The following is a 21885-nucleotide window of genomic DNA, read 5'->3' on the forward strand; positions in this document are numbered from 1 at the left end:
TGTAAAAGAACCTGCCTTCTTTCTTTCCCCTTCCTTTTGAAAGCTTTTTCCCCGACAACACTCTCCACATACACAAACCGCCATTTTGACATGTTGACCAACATGCTACGATCAGCTCGTCTCGCCACTACCACCGTACGCAACTATTCCACAACTGTACAAGCACCAAAGCAACCTGTCCATTTAGGTGCTCTTGCCGATAATGCTGGAGCTGTTTCCCAGGTAACCCCATTGTTTACTTTACTACCACCCCACCACCACTACAACAACAACAACTACTACTACTACTCGACATTCTCGAATCACGGCATTGACTTTACAATTTCGTCTATGATAGCGAAAGCGTGTGGGTCGTGGTCCTGGATCTGGTTTAGGCAAAACTGCAGGTCGTGGCCACAAGGGTCAAAAGGCCCGTGCAGGCAACGGCAAGCCTACTCCTGGTTTTGAAGGTGGACAGACGCCCTTGTTCAAGCGTGTTCCTAAGCGAGGTTTTTACAACATGTAAGTCTCTTGGATAGGGTTGATATAGATCAAGTGACAATGATACTAAACGACGTATGCTTTATAGCCACGGCAAGGAATATCAAGAGCTCAACTTGGATCGTCTTCAACATTGGATTCAAAGCGGCCGAATTGATGGCTCAAAGACTATAACCATGAAGGATCTTTTGGACTCACGGTGCATTCACAAGATTGAGGATGGCGTAAAGCTTTTGGGTGTGGTAAGTTTATGCAAAGGAGAGGGGCGTTGCACAGCATGATCGAGTTGCCTAGTGCAAGCTTCCTTTTCATTGTTGTGTGTTGCATACAAAGGAATACTCACTCATACGTTTGGTTTAGGGTGCTGAATCGTTTAGTTTGCCTATCAACATTGAAGTCTCCAAAGCATCCCAGGTCGCTGTTGCTGCTATCGAAAAGGCTGGAGGCAAAGTAACCACCTGCAATTACAACGCATTGGCTCTGCGAGCACACACACGTCCTGAAAAATACATGTAGAAAGTACAACATCTCCCATCAAAAAAGCTATACATATATAAAAGAGTGATTTTACGATTATCATGGTGTATTCTTTTGGAATGGTCATCCCTAGATAGCATCAACACGCATAATCACCCTCTCTTCTATAAAGGAAACATAGGCAACGATGATTCACAAAGGCTGTAAACAATCTAAATGTGTCTTCGTGAAGTAAGCTTGAAAGCACTTTATGATACAATGAGCAGGTTATCTCAACATCAAGATAGGGATCAAGGTATTACGTGTGGGTTTAGGAATAATGGACGCATGTTCTATTTCATCAACATCGAACAATCATTGCTGGTATTGAGATAATGGACAAGGCACGGGAGATGTGTGTATGCTTGAAAGAAGTGCAAGACGACCATCAACTATCGAGCTGGTATCCATGCCAAATCACTTGAGATGCTGTTGCTAAGGAAATTGTTGCTACTGAAGACTAGTTGACTTGAAAGACGATACGCTTGTGTGACATCCCATCCATGGTCCTTGATTTCTGGAACCGCTCAAGCGCTACTCCTGCTTTTCACTACTACTACTTTTGTCAATGTCTACCAACCTTTCACGCACCACATCGGCAACATCTGCAGCTTACAGTGAGCAACGGTTGGCTCGAGCCAAGAGTATTTTGGAAAGAAACCTTAACAAGACCAGGGGTGCCGAGGTACGCTTGCATAATCGTGCCAATCGCCATTGTGTTATTCATCTCTTAGATAGGTCAGCCTTAGTGCACAGACATTTCTCTTTTCCGAGATGCTTCAATATACCCAAAAACGAGTGAACGGTATCCAGGACCTTGAGAGAAAGTAAGTGTGTAAAAATAGATGCATAAGATATGCCTTTTAACACGTCCTATTGTATAGATTAAACGAATTCGGTTATCGCGTTGGTCTCCGGATGTTGGAGCTGTTGGTGTGGCGTGAAAAGAATGCCAAACGAGAAACACGAGTCCTTGGCGTGCTCTACTTTATTCACAGCGTCGTATGGAAGGCACTTTTTGGCAAACAGGCCGATTCTCTTGAAAAGAGCACAGAAAATGAAGATGAATGCAAGTTGGATTCATGATGTGATGCTCATGGATAACGTATTAACATGGTTGTATTATAGACATGATATCTGACAACGATCCAATCTTAAGTCGTTATATCTCAGTGCCAAAAGAACTATCTCAACTCAACTGCAACGCATTCGTAGCTGGTATTGTGGAAGCGGTTTTGGATGGATGCCAATTTGTAAGTGATTTCACATCTATGGATTGCTCAAGGGCTCACACACATGTCATGTCCATAGCCTGCACGGGTCACAGCTCATACGGTCCCTATCGATGGCTTTCCACAACGCACAACAGTATTGATCAAATTAGAAAAAGAAGTTTTACAAAGGGAGGAGCTGCTCAAGTAAATTGTACACTTTATTTCTTTCCTTTTCCTTTCTTTTTGGTTTTATCATCGAAAGCAATCATGCGAGTGGGCACACCTCGGTTGACCAAAAGTGTATTGACATGTTTGAATTGGGGACCTTGTACTAAGATTTCATGGACTGGGTGTTTGGGACTTGTTCCAGGAACGGGGTTATCTAATAAAGACGATTGATAAGGGCCATGCTCATCATGTAGGAAGATGTAGTTCACTTACGTGTTGCACTGCTTGCACATAACTTGGTCAACTCTTTACACATATCCGCAACATCGATGTTGTATCGTTCCAAGCCAACCACCTTGGTAATCGTTTTCCGACCCATACGAGCCTCTTGAGTGACCATAATGGGCTTTGGCTCACCCTTCCTTACTTCAGGCTCTTGTCCAGGGAAAGTTATAACATGACAAGCTTGCATTTGTGGCAGTAAACTATGATAAGAAAGGTTAATGATCATGTTGCATAATTGGAAATGCAATCTTACCGATCCATAATCTGCTCTCGTGTAAGCTCATCCACCGTGCGATATTCAGTTTTCTTGAGCACCGCATCACATAAAAGTGCATCGATCCGGACCATACTTTTTACACATACACATGCCCCACAAATGAGTATCTTGAACAATGAACATGTAATAAAAGCAAGTGAACATACCGCTGATTCCTTGGATTTGCCAGCTCACTCTCTTTGATATACTCCGTGATGATCTTGCGAACCTCTTGAGAAGTATAAGCTTCATCAATGCTGTGTTTGGTAGCTTCAAAAAGAGGAATGATGCCTTTGCCTTGGGGCTTGTATAGTTCCTGGATCTCGATGGGTCCTTTGGATGCTGATGTCTTCTTGTCATTATCGGCAGATGGCGACTTATTGCCCTCGCTCTGCGTGGTAGGTGCAGTGCCAATAGTCTTGTATGGGCTCAATCCTTGGAAACTATCATAATGATGAGAATCAAAAAATGTCAATTGCTTCATTCATCTTACCTAGGATGTGAAAAGTTGACAGATGTCATAATCGTTTCACCTCGTTGATCTTTGATCTTGAGAATTTGAGCCTTATCCATGACCTTCAAGAACTTTTGAAGCTTCTTCCATGTTGATTGCTTGATATCAGCATCCGAGCCACGACCTCTTGGACGACAGGGTAAAATATACGACGTGTATAATGCTGACGCTGACATGGGCAATTGGGTCTGTGCCTTTTCAGGTGTCATCTTGAACAATAGCGCTTGCAAAAGAGCTTCTTTCAAAACATCATCAACCTCTAAAAGACGCAGTATTAGCATTGTATTCAATCATAAACCATTTACTACATACCAGGAGCTGACAGCTTGGGCTTTTCATCCTCTTGTTGTTGAGGTGCGTCGGTATCTTGAACATTCAATTGTGCTTCCACATTATCAGCAAGATCTTCAGCTTCATCCTTGGGTGGGTGTGCGTCTTCATCCTCTTCCTCATATTCATCATCTGATAGTGCCTTCATTTCTGGTGGATCCGATTTGTCGCCCATCGCCCAAAGAGCATCATGATAAACATGGATCAAATAGATTGCTTTGCCCTTCATGCCCGATCGCACCTTGATATCCTTTGATGCCAAAGCCATGGTACCAACAGCCAATGGATAGCTGTCATGTAGGTTAATGTCTCCAATAAGAATCCATCCCATTGCTATATTACTTGCCTATAACCTCGTACAGTGATTGCTACGAGATCACCCTTTTCAACAGCTGGGATAGTGCCATCAGGCCCGGGAAATACACCTGGAATCATCAAATCTACCATGCATGAAAATATGTGAATGACTTGAAAGAATAGCCTTGGAGCATCCCATCCATATATACCTGCGCCATCAATCAACTTTTGGATCACAGGACCAACCGTATAGAACATTGGAAGCGCTTCTGGATGTTCCCATAGAGTATAGACTATAGCGATTCGCATACAAGTCAATATCATGCAGCCCCAATGATACAATACTTGTTATATATACCTGTAGGTATAGGTGGAATCCCTTCGAGTTTGAGCCACAGTGGTTTGTTGTTGGCAACATGGACAATGCCGTTCACGTTATTCGATGTCGAAAACTTGGCTGATAGCAACGGGTCGGGCATCAGGGGAGACGCGCCTTCTTGTGAGCATTTCTCTTTGAGCGTGGGATAAGCATTGTATGCGTCGTTTTGAAACCGGCGCCGATCGGATGATCGTAATGGACTAAAGGACTTGATCTGGGACAATGGCTTTTTGAACATGGGGATCGTCGCGCAACCGGAGACAAGGCAGCAGGGTGTCGTAGTCGTAGTTCAGCATTATAGCAGCAGCATTTGTATGCCAGCCACACTCATCACGATCCGCCCTATTTGGAAATTGCTTTGGTTCATTGATGATGCAACTTTATCATACAGCCACCCCCTCTCTTTATGAATGCCTTTTGATATACCCTAGAATGAAATAAAAAACTATGTCCTCAAGAGTGCTCCACCAGCTGCTCCTTTATATGGAATGGCCCTAGTAGTAATGATCCGCCTTAACAAACAAAGCTGCAAGCCGCTGATGTAGGGTATACCGTGTCTTTTCTCTTTTGACAGTAATGTGATAGGCGTGATCATGATTCACCGCTTCTATAACGTACTTGATATAGATGGGAGTTAAAATTAGATTGCCATTCTTTGTTAATGATAATAAAGATGCACGAACCCCTCACCGTGTCTCATGGACGTTGTTTCATTGTTACCCATTACCCATTTTTCACATCTACGTACCAAAGCGTAGAAGGTGCTACTACGAGACTAAGGATTCATAGCTTCAGTAAATCAACGTGTGCGCCGACCGATGCTTTCTAATACACATGCCCTCCAACATACCTCGTTTATTCAGAGTGCTCCGGTGGTCATTTGGATGTGTACAACAAAACCACAACATCTTGTTTGTATTAAAGTAGCACAAGATTTATGCAACTGGTTGTGAGGGGATCGTGTGTATATGCACATAGCTTTCCATGTACTTAGCTCGATTTACTACCACAGCAGGCAAGGTATTATAAGATGCGCTATGAATCCCATGTCTACCAATCACTGTGATATTGCTCTGCTATTCGTAAAGATATGTAAATGATGAAACAAAGCATGTATTGAATGCATGAATGTATGTCAACTTTGCACTTTTCACACAAAACATCTCTAAGATCTCCTTTTATGCACAATACGCTTTCAAAGTATACCGAGTTTTGTTTCCATACCAGATGTACATTATATAAGAGCAGCCCCTCGCTGGACTTTACATACAAGCAGCTAAAATATGCACTTTTATGAGCTACCATGAGATAAAAAACTGTGATCGTAGCGGAATCGAAGAGCACTAATTGCATCGAATGTTCAACCTTGTCAAATTGGAAGACCCGTAATCCTCCACTCAATTTTCTTCAGCATCTCCCATGCAATTTTTGTCATCCATAAGTGTGATGACTAGAATTCAGGTACACGGTCTCTTTTAACTTAAAAGAACTAGCTTAGTGTCCTTAGAAACTTCAAGGACTCTGATACCTAAGCGTCATATGAAGGTTGTTGTTTTTCATTTAGGGGCAATTGCTCTATATTACATAAGCGATGAAGAACGCATCTTCCCAAGAACGGAGGATGGTGGGGTTAAATTGTCAAGGTATTGCTCATATTCCATGATAAGGGATCTAGAATGGAGCTTTTGATTCATGTTTTTATTTTTTGGGCTCATGGCTATTGATATCAAGGAAATGATGGTATAGCAATAGGGTGAGCAGGGACCATGTATGCTTGCGAGAAGGATGGTATTGCATGGAAGAGGGATAATCATGGAGTTGATCGTTGCATCCACCAATGTCATGTTACTAATGTCAGTTGCCAGGTTGCTTGGATACGGAAAAAGTGGGAGGTACATGGATGCATGAGTGTAGTCAAAATCTCTCAGCAGCACCCTCAGCCTGCAGTTAAATTTGTGAAACCGCACAAAATGTCTACTGCACCTTCTACTTGTTTCCACTCGCACATACCCTTGCTATATGGATTCTCGAAGGCTTTACGTGTGGGCATCGCTCTTTGGATTGCCATTGGCAGCAGTGCTCATTGTGATCTCGTTGCCGTTCTTTTTATTCTCAATCGGTACGCATGGCTGCTCTTGTTTATTATGGATCGTGCTGAATCGAGAGTTTACTGACCATGAGCCTTTCTCTCTTCTTAGGTGCTGCATACTGTATCGCATGGATGCTCTATTTGCGTATGGCACAAACGGATGCAAAGTTCAACCTTCCTCTTAATCCATCACGGGTCTACAAGGCCAACGTCGCTTTTGTGCAGCTGCTGGTGGGTTGGATAACTGATTTGCCCTTGATTGTTACCTACTTGCACTGGAGATGGCTCGTGCGTAAGGATTTTCCTCAGTTGATCAAGTAAGTAGTAGTAGCAAGGTGGGGGTTACAAGAGTCTCATTTAGTAACAATCGCTTTGTTTATAGGCGAGACATCCAATACTCGAAAGCCCATCCTTCATGCAAGCTTGATACGTATCGTCCCAGTCGCGAGCGTGCACCTATCATTGTCTTTATATACGGTGGTTCATGGTCATCAGGCTCCAAATTCATCTATACACCTTTGGCAAATACTTTGCGAGAACTTGGATGTGCTGTGGTGGTTCCTGATTATCGTAAATACCCTCTCGTCAAGGTGGCTTCCATGTATGAGGATGTACGATCCAGTATCCAGTGGGCATATGATCATGCTGAAGAATTCAATGGCGATCGTGACAATATCTTTGTGATGGTAAGGATTCGACTCGACATTGGAAACGGGAAATTGATACTAAAGCAACAATTTCAGGGCCACAGCGCTGGTGCACATCTCATTACACAGACGATTTTATCCGATCTTATCAGCAAAGTTCAAAAGGAGGATTCTGATAGACGTACGCTGCCTGTTGTGCAAGGTGTCATCTTGTAAGTATCATCACCTTCTCATGTAAATGTGTGGCACTGAATTGTTTTCTTGGGAAAGGCTCGCTGGTGTTTATTCAATTGAGCGTCATTTGGCATTCGAGACTAAGCGAGGTGTCGACAAATTATCGGCCATGTCACGTGCAATGGGGTCATCCGTTGAAGGATATGCAGAGAATTCGCCATATGACCTAGTCCAGGAACATGAAGAGCTTTTTGCAACGTCATCCACACTTCTCGAATCTCTACCAAAGATCTTATTTATTCATGGCGATGCTGATACAACTGTGCCTCGTGAGCAATCTGTCGACATGTACAACATGTTTGGACAAGTATTATCGCCCGAACGGCGTGAACAGGTGGACATCCGCATTCGTTTGCATAAACGTTTGAAGCATGCTCAATGCGTAACAGGTAAGGAAAAACACAAGTTATCCTCATCATTGCAAAACTAATGCCATTGAATAGCGTTGATGCCAAACAAGTTTGGCGAGGATCGATTGTTCAAATCACTCACAGGAGATATCCAAGAATTTGTTGGCCTTTCATCATCAGATTCCCATTGATTCCAATTCCATCATTCCCTTATCATAGACGTATAGAGCATACAGCAGCGAAAATTAAAGAGATGTTCTATTTGAGATCTAAGCTGTAAAATCGAATTTGGCTATTAAGCACATGTGATCACTGCCAAAGTTTCTATTTGGAAGGGATGGCATCACACTTTCCTCTGGGGGAAGCATCAATATCTCGGTTGCTGAAACGGTATCTTCTTGATCACGAACGAGGATATAATCCAAAGTACCCTTGTAGGCAACAGTATAATTGGTAAACTTTGGTTCACCACTTGCCGAATATGACATTGCACTATCCAATTCTCCATAACAGCTGTAGATGCTCTGCCATCTTGGTGTATATTTCTTCAACACTTGTACGAGGTCACATGTCGGCATTGTCTTGGTGGGTTCAATGGGCGCCTCTTCCCCTTGTTCTTGCCCAGTAACATTGGGTGATTCTTCTTCTTGTTCCATAAAAGAGCCAGGGTTCAATCTTGATTCCTCCAATTCTTTTTCCTCTTTCTGTGGAAGCTCAGTGCTCGTCACTGCAGCATGACCAGGATCGGTAGGTCCGGTGTTGAAATCTTTTTTGTGGTATTACAATGGGTGGTGATGAGTACGAGAGCATGATTCCAGTAAAAGCCATCCAACTTACCACCAATGACAATTGGGACCCATTCTGTGCTCGAATCCAAGGTATTTTTGAACTCCATGAGCCGCTCAGTATAGATGGCCGTTTGTCGTAAACGCTCATAAGTAGCATTGGGTCGCCAATACATGTGAGTGTTGCCAAGGACAATACCAAATCCAGGATGTTCCAAATGCTTAAGCGCCATGATTTGAGCAATATTCCCAGTAATCCAAGTGGGTGGGCATAGCTTGTCTGAATCATAATCCACTGTTGTATAATTGACCATCTCAAATAAAGTTGCATTGTATCCAATCAAGCAGCCTAATAGCCATCATCATGCCCTTGAGTGAATATACAACATCTTCCTTATCCAATCCAATCCATCTTACCATGCTTCTTTTTGGGATGAGTGAAATGTTCAGCCTTGTAACTAGATGAATGGGTAATCAATCCATTAGTACCGACAAACCAACCATCTCCAATGCATCGTTACCATACCCAAGTTTCTCCAAAAGCGGCTTGTAGAATGTATCGTATTGATCCACCTCTATATCATCTATGTCAGCAAAAAAGGACATCAATCCTAATGCCGCCTCTTTCTTACCTTGAAGACACATCACGTCTGGCTTATACATGGATATCTCGGCAGCAATCATATTACGGCGCGTTTTCTACAACATGTTAGCACCATGCTACCCAAGCCCAATCGTCAAGACAATACTCACCCACTTCAACATCTCACCCGAATCAGGGAACAGCTCTCGTTTCACCAAACATTGCCCCAAGATCTACAACAGGTTCATATGAACGCGACGATCCCCCTCCCAGAGCATGGAATACTTACGTTGAACGTCATGACAGTGAACGATCCCAATCGACCTTTTGCAAGTGGACGTGGATTCGGTATGGTCTTGAACGATCGCTGCAATGGTGATGGAGGAAGCTGCTGCTGTGCGTTGCCTTTGGATACTTCCTTTTGAGCAAGCTTTTTGGCTTTCTTTTGCTGCTTGAGAGTTTCGAGGTCGGCCTTGCCCATGATGATAGATAGTCCTTTGTAAGTGGAAGAAGATGAATACGGTTGATCCAACGGCGGTAAGTAGCCAAGTGCTCGCTTTTAAGAGAAAAACACGTACCTGGTTCTGCTGCGGTAGCGTCTTTCCCCTTTTCGCGTTTGGAACACAAGATGTCAACAAGGAACCACCATCAGCTTGAACAAGGATGCGAGGTATTGGGATGGATATAGTGAAGAAGCTTGTTATCATTATGCAGGTAAGGGTCATATTATCATGCTGGGTGATGATTGCATTACAATGAGATAGGCTAACAACAATGAAACAACAATGAATAGCAAAGCTATGAGTGAAAAGCAATCTACTGCGACAGGTCAAACATCTTCTCACCGCAGCAAGATCATGAACAAGGTTGCACTTGCCACCCAAACAAGGATGTGTTATCTTCACACGATGTCGGTCGAGTCGACCTACTTCGATAACTGCGACACCCCACCAGGAATACGTTTCGAGATCGCAGCTTTGTCAAAAGCTCAGTTGGATCGGTTCAACGGCTTTCCATATACGCTTCAAATGGTTGCATCACTTGATCGTACGACGCGTCATCCTCTCGTTTATCAACACTACTACCCTTTGCTACTTTATCATCATCTTTGTTTATCACCACCACCACCTCGTCTATCACCTTCATCAAAGAATACACCCATGTATATAAAATGAGATGATGATCCACAACCATACATACATTCAAAACTCTACCCAATGTTGTTCAGTCCCAAGTTATTCGCATTCGCGGTGTTCCTGGTTTACTTCAATCAAGCAGCGATAGCGTGGCATGATGAATGCTTCAGGCGTTGCTATCGTGACGAGATCGAACATCGGCGACATCGTCGCTATGACGACGGCGGGCGTCTCTATCACTGCAATGAGGATTGCTATTGGAAGACGATGGATCATTACTTTGATATCGATTGAGAAAATTGATTTGTCCAGCCACATTCTTAAATCATCTCTCGTGATGTTTCTTTACGTATGTCCCCGAATAAAGTGGCCAGTTTCTCGCCCCCTTTTCTCTCAAGTTAAGCTTTAGCTGAGTGTCATTTACGTTGCAGCATCGCAAATCATATCTTGCAATGCACGTGTGGGTTGCGTATATGTGCTACGATTGTGTGCAGCGGTTGCATATGCATACTACTACGCTGTGTATACAATTTCATGCTATTCCCTATAATTTGCTCTCTCCCTGAATGTATGCATTGCACAAAAATGTATGCAGTATTACTTTGAATCCTTCTCGATGATGCAATCGGGGGGAGTGTGAGTGAGCAGCAGCTGCTCTGATACAAACCAGCAACGTTTATTATTATTCAATAGGTCTATGCTAGGGTGTGTCTCATTTTACATAACAAGGTGTGCCTCTCTCATAGGTTAGATGCTAGCTAAAACAGGGCAGTGAAACAAATGATGAAATGTTTTCCGCTCAAGTGTGGATTTACTTGACAAAAAGTATACCAATAGCAGCAAGTCGGTAAACGTAAAGCATATGCAGGTTTTAGATGATCCCAGATGAATTTTGGTATACCACCAGGACCAAGTTTATGATTTTTTCACCGATGACGTTGAAGAATGGTTTATCCTGTGGAGTTGTGTTGGGCTAGGCGGGGAAATGAAAAAAGATTGTTTGTGTTTGCTACCCCCTGGCTTGATCCGTTTGGTTGCACTCACTCTAATCGAAATACAAATCAAACCCATCACACAAACTTTTCCCCGAGATCGACTACTTGATATGCAGATGATAGTAATTATCGCTCACATGTCCCATGCTCAGCAATAGGGCTGCTTTTGGGTGTATACAAAGCCTTTAGAAGAGCGTAGAAAAGATCTATTCACGATGCCTCAATGTGGATTGTCGGAAGATTATCTAAAAGAAATGCGCGATTTTCTCAGATATCTGATCAGCGTATTGGATCACATTTGAGGCCTTTTTCTGATTCGGGCGTCGCGGATAAACCCGACTCCTTCGTTAATGAGAGAACACAAAGACACACGCATTCCAAGTTATGCAATCCCACACGAGCCCCAAACACAATATACAACAAGTTTGCTCGTGCTGTAAAAAGTTTATATGTATCCTAATAGTAAATGCTACGTGTGCGATGTATGGGAATATCCATTTGCTCTTGTATTTCCTTTGCAGTGTCCCAAATGTAGAAATCGACCAGGATGGCGTTAATGGGTTGATCCGGAGCAATTTCCTTGATACGACGTATCATGAGCTCGACTGCCCATATAGAATTGCCCCGAATCTCAATTTCGTCTTGAGAACCCGAAGCAATCATTTGCCGTTTGTTTAATTTTTCCAAGAGCTCTGGAGAGTATTCGAGCACACCAAGATAACAAAGTGCCTTGTAAGGTAGATATGCAAGTGCAAGTTTATGTCAGCCAAACCCAAAAACGATTTCATCCCAGCTTGTCGGCACCAACACACACATCCACTAGTTTACCTGTGGAACCCTATAAGAGACCTCAAGTAAGATAGGGTGCACATAACATATAGCTTGTTATCAAGAAAAGCGAAAGCGGGGTAAACACTAACCTGTAGTCTGCAAACATGGTGATCGTATCAATGTCGTGGAACTCACCGTAGCTTTGACCATCGAAGCACGCCCTGGAAAAACGTTAGCACCTATAGCCGGTACTACAAGCTGTGGGGGGGGATGCTTACCATATATCGGCAATTAGAATCTGAGCACGTTTCAGAATATACACTGTTTTGAAGGAAATGGAATTTGATTTGATCTTCGGTTAGAGCCGTAATGTGTGTGATCGTCGTTTAATCCCTTATCAATATCCTTTATCCCACTCACCTTCACGTCCTTGATACATGTGAATGTCGCGGAATGATGGAAAATTCTCGACAATGATACGTAGCAATGCAGCTGCTGAAAAGTTGGCTTGCCGGATGCAGTTAACAAAGGACCCGTTGAATTTCTAAAACGATAGCACAATGAATCAAATCGATCATGGATCATTCATGTAGCGATGCACGAGCCGCATGTGCGTGTTGATGTTTATCCTTTCACTTCCGACAACAAGGACAAAGGATTTACCTCAAGTAAGACTTGGCCAGCTTCATGGATCACAGCAACGCGCTCCTTGAATAACGGAATCGACTCCTTGGTCTCGGATGCAAAGACATCTGCAAGATCTTGAACCGATGCATTGGCATAATAAGCCGGGCTTGTTATGGGAATACCATCATCCAAGGCTCGGTTGATAGCTGCACACAATGACCAATAACCCGTATACGGCGTCCCCTTGTACTTCACAGTGTAGCGTTCACTATTTTCCTTGCATCCATCATCCAAATCGCTCCAAAATGAAAAGTTGAGTACATCCACAAGGAAAATCCTGATATGCAGGGTGAGTTGTACAGCGTCGCCTGATCTCTTTTCCTTTTCCTACTAAACGCGTATATGTATTACCAGTCGACAGTGCTTGTATTCTTCTCTTTGGGTTGCAAAGCATGCTCATTCCACGTGTGTGTGCTGTACTCCTTGGCTCTCATGTTGTCCAATGTCTGATCCATGCGCGCGTCAATGGCCTGAATGCTTGTGATTGGAAAACTTTTTCACTTACGAATCGAGCGGCACGGTCGATATTGTCGATAGGGATACGGACATTCTTGCTATTCTAAATAAAATGAGATGATGATGAATGATGATGATGAGGATTGTGATGGTTTACTTACTTGAGCTATGAAGCTAGCACTTTCCAGCACGGACATTATTGATTGGGGGTAAGGTGGGGGATGATGTAGTGTGCGTAGGCGTGTGATACGTTATCGATGATGTACCAAGTATTCCAAGAAAGGGAGCAACCATGTGACACAAACATTGACACCGCTGAATGCCACGTGGAGACGGAGGGGCACCAATTTTTTTCTACACTGGAGAGGTCAATCCTTTTCCCTTGTGTTAAACAAGACCATTGGCTCAACATGTCGAGATCACCCTCTTTTTACGTCACCTGGGAAATCTTTTTCTCACACTTTTTGCCTCACATCCGAGCGGCTTTTTTGACCAGCACCCCGCCCGATGACGCTACCCGACCACTTTTCCCTCCCCCAGACTTATGGTCAACTATCCCGATTAATCCTACAAACAAGTCGATCTCGGTGCTGGGCGAGTCTATGGATCCATGTGTGTATATTGATTTCGCCATCAACTATTATCAATCGAACCAAAAAGAATAATCCACCCAATATCGGCTTGAATGTTTTACGTTTTCCAAGAATGTCTCGTCATGATTCGTCTTTGAATCAAACAATTGCTTCGTTGGATCGGATCAAGACATATGATGATATCAATCAGAAACCAAACCACACCCAATTATCCCAATCAGCCATCCTTACATCCACTGTCAAATAAAACTACAACCTTAATTCATAAATGATCATGTTGGTGAAATGCGTTATACCTAGTATAGGTGGTACTGGGTATAACATACACGCTACTGTACTCAAAGAGCAGGGGCAATGATGGGGGGTTTTGTTGAACGGGAAAGGTGACTTAGGTTGCGGCAAAGTGCGGGCATACACGAAACATCACTTGGGGAAGACCATTGGAGAGTGACTCGAGCACATCATTCCTTATTGGTACGTGTTGCATCGGCGACTCAACATTTTTTGTAATGTGGAAGTAGGGCTTACCACTTTTGTATTCTAAAGAGGCATCCGATTGCACACCTTAGGACCCCCATCTTCTTCCCGTGCTGGTTTTGCTGAGTTATTCGTTTTACTTCGAATCTCCTACAGTCGGGTAAGCCTATTATAAATATCGCACGATTGGGAAGGTACTTTTTCTTTTCTCATTTTTGTTTTTTCATCTTCCTGTTGAGGTTGTTTTCTTCATAGACTTTTTCTTTTTCCTTCATCCCTTTACTTTTTTCGCATTCGTTGCACCCCATTGTCCCTCCGGCAAATCCACCTTTGCTTCACCCCTCTCATTTCCCGCTTTTTGTGAGCCATGGCTGAGAAAATCGAACAGCCCGAAACCGCCACCAAGCAACAACAGATCGACGGTAACATTACCTCGCTTACTGTCGAGGAGCTTTACGACAAGGACAAATATGATCTTTCGACTATGGAGCTCGAAGATGTCACCAGCCTTTTGCAGTATGTCATCGAATTCTCACACAACAACATCCAAAAAGTGATACTCATTATTGATCTATTATCTTTATAGAACTACCAAGGAAGGTTTGACCTCTGATGAAGCTGCACGTCGTATTGAGAAGTTTGGTCCCAACAAGCTTGTCGAGAAGGAAACCAATGCCTTCTTGCAGTTCTTGAGCTTCATGTGGAACCCATTGTCATGGGTTATGGAGGCTGCTGCTATTGTGTCTATTGCCGTTGCTAACGGTGAAGGCAAGCCCCCGGATTATCCTGATTTCATTGGTATCGTCCTTTTGTTGCTCGCCAACTCTTTGATTGGTTTCTACGAAGAACGTCAAGCTGGTAATGCCGTCAAGGCTCTTATGGAATCTCTTGCCCCCGAATGTAAGGTCAAGCGTAACGGCGAATGGCACACCATGGAAGCCGCTGAACTTGTTCCCGGTGATGTTATTGCTATCAAGCTTGGTGATGTTGTTCCTGCCGATGGTCGTCTTCTTGCCGTAAGTGCCACAATATTGTGTTTCCCCAATCCAACAATAACTCTAATCATATGTTGTATTGCATCATTATCTTTTTAGGCTCATGGTCAGGTGTCCATTGATCAAGCTGCTCTTACTGGTGAATCTTTGCCTGTTGGCAAGGAATCAGGTGATGAAATCTTCTCTGGTTCCACTGTCAAGCAAGGTGAAGCTGAAGCCATCGTCACTGGTACTGGTCTCAACACCTTCTTTGGTCGTGCTGCTAAGCTTGTTGGCGAAGCTGGTGATGATGTTGGTCACTTGCAAACCATTTTGACCAAGATCGGTAACTTTTGTCTTTGCACCATTGGTCTCTTTGTTGTCATTGAGATCTTGGTTATGTATGCCGCTTTCCGTTACAACTATCGTCGTGGTATTGATAACTTGCTTGTCTTGCTCATTGGTGGTATCCCCATTGCCATGTAAGTATAGTGTGCTTTTTTGTGCTCTGTCGTCATCGTTGTCGCTGTGGGAAAATTTTTCTCACAAGTGGCTGTCGGTGTCGGGCGGGTTGTTTGAGCTTGTGCGCTAATTTTTTGTGCTCCACTCTTTAGGCCTACTGTGTTGTCCGTCACGTTGGCTATTGGTGCTAAGCAATTGGCTGAGCACAAGGCTATTGTCACACGTATCACTGCCATTGAAGAAATGGCTGCCGTTACCATCCTTTGCTCTGATAAGACCGGTACTTTGACCTTGAACAAGCTTATCGTTGACAAGCCTACCATCAAGACCTATGCCGAATTCAATGGTGATGAGGTTATTCAACTCTCTGCTTTTGCTTGCCGTACCGAAAACCAAGATGCCATTGATTTCTGTATCGTCAACTCTTTGCCTGATCCCAAGCTCGCTCGTGAAGGCATTGAGGAACTTGAATTCAAGCCCTTCAACCCCGTCATCAAGCGTACTGAAATCACCTACCGTGTCAAGGAAGATGGCTCTGTTCGCCGTGTCACCAAGGGTATGTCCCACACCATTTTGGATCTTTGCACTCGTGACAAGACCGAGGAGCAAATCAAGGCTCTTAACGATGATGTCGATGAATTTGCTCGTCGTGGTCTTCGTGCTTTGGCTGTTGCTGTTGATGAAGTTCCCTCTGGTGAAGTTGAAGGTGAAGGCAAGGGCATGCGTCTCATTGGTTTGCTTCCCATCTATGATCCTCCTCGCTCTGATACCAAGGAAACCATTGATCGCTCTATTGCTCTTGGTGTCCAAGTTAAGATGATCACTGGTGATCAACTCGCTATTGGCAAGGAAACTGGTCGTCGTCTTGGTATGGGTGACAACATGTTCTTGTCCAAGACTCTTAAGGATGGCCCTCCCCCTGGCTCTGGTTACACTAGCATTGACGACATGGTTCTCCAAGCTGATGGTTTTGCTGGTGTGTACCCTGAACACAAGTACGAGATTGTCGAACGCCTTCAAAACCTTGGTCACATGACTGCCATGACTGGTGATGGTGTTAACGATGCCCCTGCTCTTTCCAAGGCCAACGTTGGTGTCGCTGTTGCTGATGCTTCCGATGCTGCTCGTTCTGCTGCCGATATTGTGTTGACTGAGCCTGGTCTTTCCGTCATTGTTGAAGCTATTATTGGTTCTCGTCAAATTTTCCAACGTATGCGCAACTATGCCATCTATGCATGCTCTATCACCATTCGTGTTGTCATTGGTTTCGCTATTCTTTGCTTTGCCTTCCAACATGACTTCCCTCCTTTCCCTGTTCTTATCATTGCCGTGCTCAACGATGGTACCATTATGACCATTTCCACCGATCGTGTCAAGCCTTCTCCTTATCCTGATGCCTGGAACCTTAAGGAAATTTTCATGTACGCCATTGTCTACGGCTTGTACCAAGCTGCCTCTACTCTTGCTTTTGCCAAGGTTGCTTTCCACACCACTTTCTTCAACGACAAGTTCGGTGTTGAGCTTCCTGCTGATGTCAATGACCACATTTACCACTCGATCATTTACCTTCAAGTTTCCATCATGTCTCAAGCTTTGATTTTCATCACTCGTTCCCGCAGCTGGTTCTTCATGGAGCGTCCTTCCGTTTACTTGATGTGTGCTTTCGTCATTGCTCAATTGGTCGCCACTTTCATTGCTGTGTATGCCAACTGGGGCTTCACTTACATGCGTGGCTGTGGTTGGGATTGGGCCGGTATTGTCTGGATCTGGAACTTCATCTGGTTCCTTCCTATGGACTTCTGTAAGTTCGCTATGCAATACTTCTTCACTCCCAAGAACACCCTCAAGGAAAACAAGACCCCTATGGCTGGTACCTCCTCTCGTCGTGCTTCCGCTGTCTCTGGCTCTGGCTCTGGTCGTTACTATGCCAACCGCACCAAGTCGCTCAAGTCTCTCGAGCGTCCTCGCAACTTTGGTTCTCGTCTCTTGAACATGAACAAGAAGATGAGCATGGACCAAAAGGAGATGCGTCGTTTCTCTTCTGCTCAGACCAACCAAGCCGCTCAGGTCTTGAACAGCTCCTAAGCGTTCGCATTCCCTATGTTATTTACCTACATAAAACTCTTGTCTTTTAATTGTAAACTTTTTGGATGGATTATTACAATACACTTTTAGACTTTTTGTGATATCCTCCCTTTACTCCACATTTTCTTGTATCTGTACATGCTTCTTTGAAAAACAATCAATAGATTTAATTCATCATCAATCATCTTCTTGTTGTCTTTGTTTACTATTAGCGATCATGCAGGGTCTTCATTATGTTGCTTAACTTTGACGACGATCGTATCATGCATGCATGTTTGTTTGAATGTTGAATACAACATGCAGCGTTAAAGTTATTGGCTTGATCCACAAACACAACCTGTACAACAACGTCGGTCGATCATATTTTGCAGCAGCTGGTCCAAAGCTGGAAAAGTGGGAAGTTGCGGTATGCATGCCATCATTTGGGCAAGGATATGGCTGGCAAAGTAGGTTGTGGTAGTACATGCATTACAGCCACTTGAAATGACACAAAGATTGCTCGATGGTAAATGATACTTTATTTGATACATGTTCCTGGGCTACGTTGATGGTAGCTGGTAATGTTGGAATGGGGTGGGGATGAGGAGTACCTCTCGTTGTTTGTGAAACAGATAGGGATCATGCAAGAGAGCTCTTTTCAAGCAACGCTCTTCTTTCCTTCTTTTACTTTTGACACGAATGACCAATCGACATACCCAATTCAAGTTCCTCATCATTGACAACGACCGTGGATACTCAATGCCGTGAAGGATAAAAGAATAAGAAAGGTATGGAATGAGGCGTACATGAAGGCACCATTGCAAACTGACATTGGAGGAACCCAATAGGAGCAAACACCACGGCCTTTACCCACGTCAAATGACACGCCGCGAGAGCGTTGCAGTGGTGGTCTTGAGCCTTATCGACAAGAAGAAACATGGTGTGCAGATTGATCCTTGTACAGCTACCAACGACTTGTGGATGGTATCGACAACCAGCAACCATGATGGCAGTGGAGGAGGTTCACGCTTTGGTATGCAAGCAGAGGATGAGGAGTGATTCATCCAATGGTCCATGATCATGTACGAAGGCATGAATGGGGTTGCTCAAAGGTAATGGGATGGGTATACAACGTTAGCTCTTTATTCATCATCCTTCAGCTTTCTTTGTTTTATGATTTCATTATTACATACACGAGGCGTCCTGGTATCATCCAACAATGACACGACTACGCACACAGCAACGGACAAGTCGTCAACTACATCATCCAACATTGTATTGCACCAAAAGACCATCCCTTCTTGATCAGCATCTTCTTTCGTACACAAGCATCCTCTTCCTTCCATGATCAACCAGAAGAAGGATATGGCGTTCGTGTTTCCTTATTCTATCCAGGCATGTGGAGAGTAATGGGCAGGCTCAAGTGGATCATGGAGATGTTATCATCAACGTACACGCTTTGCAAGGAGTACAAGGATATCCAACACATCATCTCGTTCGATTGGCCCCCACCTGAAACACGCATTCGATAGGGTGGACTCTTGTGTGAACAGCATCTTTGGCTTAAAAGGTAACTTCAATCCGCTTATCAATATGGTGTTTGAATGATACTAATACTCCTTTGAAGCCATCGACTCAACGATAGAGCAAATTCAAGCAGTCATGATGGCGTCAAATGCATATGCTTTTAATACATGTGCCTTGTCGGATATGCAGGGTCGCTGTGTTTCGTTGTTATACCCTTCTACGCTTGGTGCATCAGGTACATTCAAAACCCAATAATGTAGCAGCAGGACTTCTTCCATTGACTTTTAGCTTGTATAGATGGCATGATCAATATCCACACGGTGGCTCATTTGGTTTGACTCGGCTCAACTACACTACACCATGTTTTTCGGTTTCCTGTAACCAACAACAACGGGGCTTTCATGTATATGGAGAAGGCAAGTGCAATGAAACAAACAATGAAAACGGGCGTTTATTGTATATGTGTGCTAATAATGAATTGAATAGGTTTCTTTGGTCAGGCAATGCAACTTGGGGCATCATCATCATCTCTTTGGGTTCAAGTCCAAACATGTATCAAGTGGCCGCTGCGTCGCTCTGCACTAGCCAAGTGTGCTGGAAACGCTTCTTGGAACGCGTCCAGGGCTCTATAGGCCTGCGTTTGAGTTGATGGGTCGATGACGATGGGTTTTTGGAAGAGCATGGTCACCATATTGAGGTAAAAAGGGATTTGCAACAGCTTGTGAATGTGTTGAACCAACATGCTCTTCTAGTGATAGGCTCGTTCTTTCCTTTGAGGATTTCTTTTCATGAGGTGGGAAAATGATTGGAAGGATCGGGATCATTGTTTCTTTGGAGAGGATGAATGAGAACAACTATGAGCCTGGACTCTACGAAAGTGATGTCCTTCCTTGCCATGGATCGAACTGGCCTTGCGTGATTCGTGCAGTGCTTTCTCAAGAACAAGGGATCGCTCGACGTTGCTCGTATGGTGGTGATTTGGTTTGTGAATTCCTTCTGATTTGCTTTCTTCCTTGGAGAGGATCGCCTATCGGTATATCAAATCGACATCATTCCCGGTATCATATGGTCTAACTTGCTTGCTTTCTTATTTATAGAGACGACGATTACGATGATTACCACATTCACAACAATGACGATTACGATGATAACGACATTCACAACAATGACAATGATGACGACAACGAGATTCAAAAGGAAGCCTGCAAGATCCCATTCTCTTCAACTTGTGTATTTTTGGATGTTGGTGTGACGGATGAGATTGACGACTGGTGACGAGTACGAGTACGAGTAGGAATGATGACGGACGACGACTACGACGATGGTGGTGGTGGCAATGTAGCAAGATAGCTAGATGAAATAAAGTATTGTTTATTTATTACACGCTTGGACTTTGCTAGCTTGTGGATTACATACTATTGGTTCGAAGATGGAATAATAAAGGTGGACCGGTTATCGGTCATGCAAGAAGTATATGGCTTTTGTGATACAATAAGGTGGAGTGGGAAGTGGGATGAGCTTGAGAAGAGAAAAAGTGAAGAGATCCCTCCATTGAGTTTCAGGATGAGTGACCCATTCAATATGTACATACGTATCTTTTTACATATACAAATTGGTTTATGCAGTTCGACCTTCTCCTACATGCAAATGTGATATGGAACCATTATTGTCATACGCATTACTTACCTACCTTCACAAAAGGCAATCATCATCATCATCATCCATTTGTGTACTGTAGCAACCTGTCAAGGACGTGTCTGTGTAACCACCACGTGCGGTTTCACTCAGCTCTTCATCTTTCCGTTAATGCAGCCGACACCATCCACTAGGAAAAAGCAACTCCATCACGCTTACAGCATAGTGAAAACATAAAGACAGCCATATCTCAAGATTTCACAATCAAACACAGGGTTTTTAATAGAGCAATGGGCTCGGCTTGGCCAACAGCACCTTGTGTGAAAGTTTCGCGATCAATGTCGCAAACAGCCCAAAAAATATTTTTTTGGTCGTCGTCGTCGAAGAGGTCGACTCGATTCACTTTGGCTGGTGGCGACATTGCGAAATCTGGGATTGGCCACGATGGACTTCATAGTTTGACACAAGATCGCTTTCACTCCGCCGAGCAACATGGTTCTATTAAAGACCCCACGCTTCATTGTTAAGTTTGGAGATACAGGCACCTTTATGTTTGTAAGCGTGATGCTATATGAGAAGTGGTCTTCGTTCAATGTCAAGTCGCTGGACCCTGGCAGAGCAAAAGATGCAGAAGGACCTCTTTGTGTAGCTCAGCTACTTTGCATGACTGGAAGGATGGAAGGATGATACTGTATACTATTGACAATATCCCATACATTGCGAGCTAACAGCCATTTCCTCACAATCGGCAATGTTGCCCATTCTATGACAGTGGAACGGTGCTCCTGCTTCAGACATTCATTTCCATGATTGGATTATGTTGATCCGAGTTGATTTGACCGAGATACGGCCAAAGAGGGATTACATCAATCCACACATCTAACCATGCTCTATGTTGCTCAACTGAAGTAACCTTGTATGAGCGTAGCTCAGCCAAATCAACTCGGATCAACATAATCCAATCATGGAAATGAATGTCTG

General features: G+C 43.8%; 8 protein-coding genes across 8 annotated transcripts; 5 read left to right on the forward strand and 3 right to left on the reverse strand.

Annotated features, from left to right (window-relative positions):
- Positions 1–102: 102 nt before the first annotated feature.
- Positions 103–996, forward strand: O0I10_005891 (ribosomal protein L15; the record flags this gene model as incomplete). The annotated part of the gene is made up of 4 exons (XM_058485928.1): positions 103–222; positions 338–501; positions 569–722; positions 841–996. 4 exons carry the CDS (start codon positions 103–105, stop codon positions 994–996), a joined length of 594 nt encoding a protein of 197 aa, XP_058343451.1.
- Positions 997–1564: 568 nt separating this feature from the next.
- O0I10_005892 (uncharacterized protein) lies at positions 1565–2418 on the forward strand (the record flags this gene model as incomplete). The annotated part of the gene is made up of 5 exons (XM_058485929.1): positions 1565–1681; positions 1735–1823; positions 1881–2065; positions 2125–2249; positions 2308–2418. 5 exons carry the CDS (start codon positions 1565–1567, stop codon positions 2416–2418), a joined length of 627 nt encoding a protein of 208 aa, XP_058343452.1.
- Positions 2419–2643: 225 nt separating this feature from the next.
- Positions 2644–4677, reverse strand: O0I10_005893 (uncharacterized protein; the record flags this gene model as incomplete). The annotated part of the gene is made up of 8 exons (XM_058485930.1): positions 2644–2863; positions 2917–3012; positions 3087–3362; positions 3413–3692; positions 3746–4053; positions 4110–4203; positions 4270–4353; positions 4419–4677. 8 exons carry the CDS (start codon positions 4675–4677, stop codon positions 2644–2646), a joined length of 1617 nt encoding a protein of 538 aa, XP_058343453.1.
- A 1781-nt stretch (positions 4678–6458) lies between these two features.
- Positions 6459–7950, forward strand: O0I10_005894 (uncharacterized protein; the record flags this gene model as incomplete). The annotated part of the gene is made up of 6 exons (XM_058485931.1): positions 6459–6558; positions 6638–6845; positions 6911–7214; positions 7272–7387; positions 7446–7798; positions 7853–7950. 6 exons carry the CDS (start codon positions 6459–6461, stop codon positions 7948–7950), a joined length of 1179 nt encoding a protein of 392 aa, XP_058343454.1.
- Positions 7951–8028: 78 nt separating this feature from the next.
- On the reverse strand, positions 8029–9608 carry O0I10_005895 (uncharacterized protein; the record flags this gene model as incomplete). The annotated part of the gene is made up of 7 exons (XM_058485932.1): positions 8029–8525; positions 8597–8893; positions 8962–9002; positions 9071–9119; positions 9177–9243; positions 9298–9360; positions 9417–9608. 7 exons carry the CDS (start codon positions 9606–9608, stop codon positions 8029–8031), a joined length of 1206 nt encoding a protein of 401 aa, XP_058343455.1.
- Positions 9609–11714: 2106 nt separating this feature from the next.
- Positions 11715–13369, reverse strand: O0I10_005896 (uncharacterized protein; the record flags this gene model as incomplete). Its single annotated transcript, XM_058485933.1, has 9 exons — positions 11715–11987; positions 12087–12096; positions 12179–12250; positions 12308–12350; positions 12450–12573; positions 12693–12993; positions 13068–13162; positions 13222–13275; positions 13334–13369. The coding sequence occupies 9 exons, from the start codon at positions 13367–13369 to the stop codon at positions 11715–11717; spliced, it is 1008 nt and encodes a 335-aa protein (XP_058343456.1).
- A 1240-nt stretch (positions 13370–14609) lies between these two features.
- O0I10_005897 (plasma-membrane proton-efflux P-type ATPase) lies at positions 14610–17763 on the forward strand (the record flags this gene model as incomplete). Its single annotated transcript, XM_058485934.1, has 4 exons — positions 14610–14758; positions 14829–15258; positions 15337–15698; positions 15831–17763. The coding sequence occupies 4 exons, from the start codon at positions 14610–14612 to the stop codon at positions 17761–17763; spliced, it is 2874 nt and encodes a 957-aa protein (XP_058343457.1).
- A 2346-nt stretch (positions 17764–20109) lies between these two features.
- On the forward strand, positions 20110–20521 carry O0I10_005898 (uncharacterized protein; the record flags this gene model as incomplete). The annotated part of the gene is made up of 2 exons (XM_058485935.1): positions 20110–20302; positions 20367–20521. The coding sequence occupies 2 exons, from the start codon at positions 20110–20112 to the stop codon at positions 20519–20521; spliced, it is 348 nt and encodes a 115-aa protein (XP_058343458.1).
- Positions 20522–21885: the final 1364 nt, after the last annotated feature.

This window comes from Lichtheimia ornata (assembly GCF_029851405.1).
Source record: "Lichtheimia ornata isolate CBS 291.66 chromosome Unknown scaffold00024, whole genome shotgun sequence".
Taxonomy (NCBI): domain Eukaryota; kingdom Fungi; phylum Mucoromycota; class Mucoromycetes; order Mucorales; family Lichtheimiaceae; genus Lichtheimia; species Lichtheimia ornata.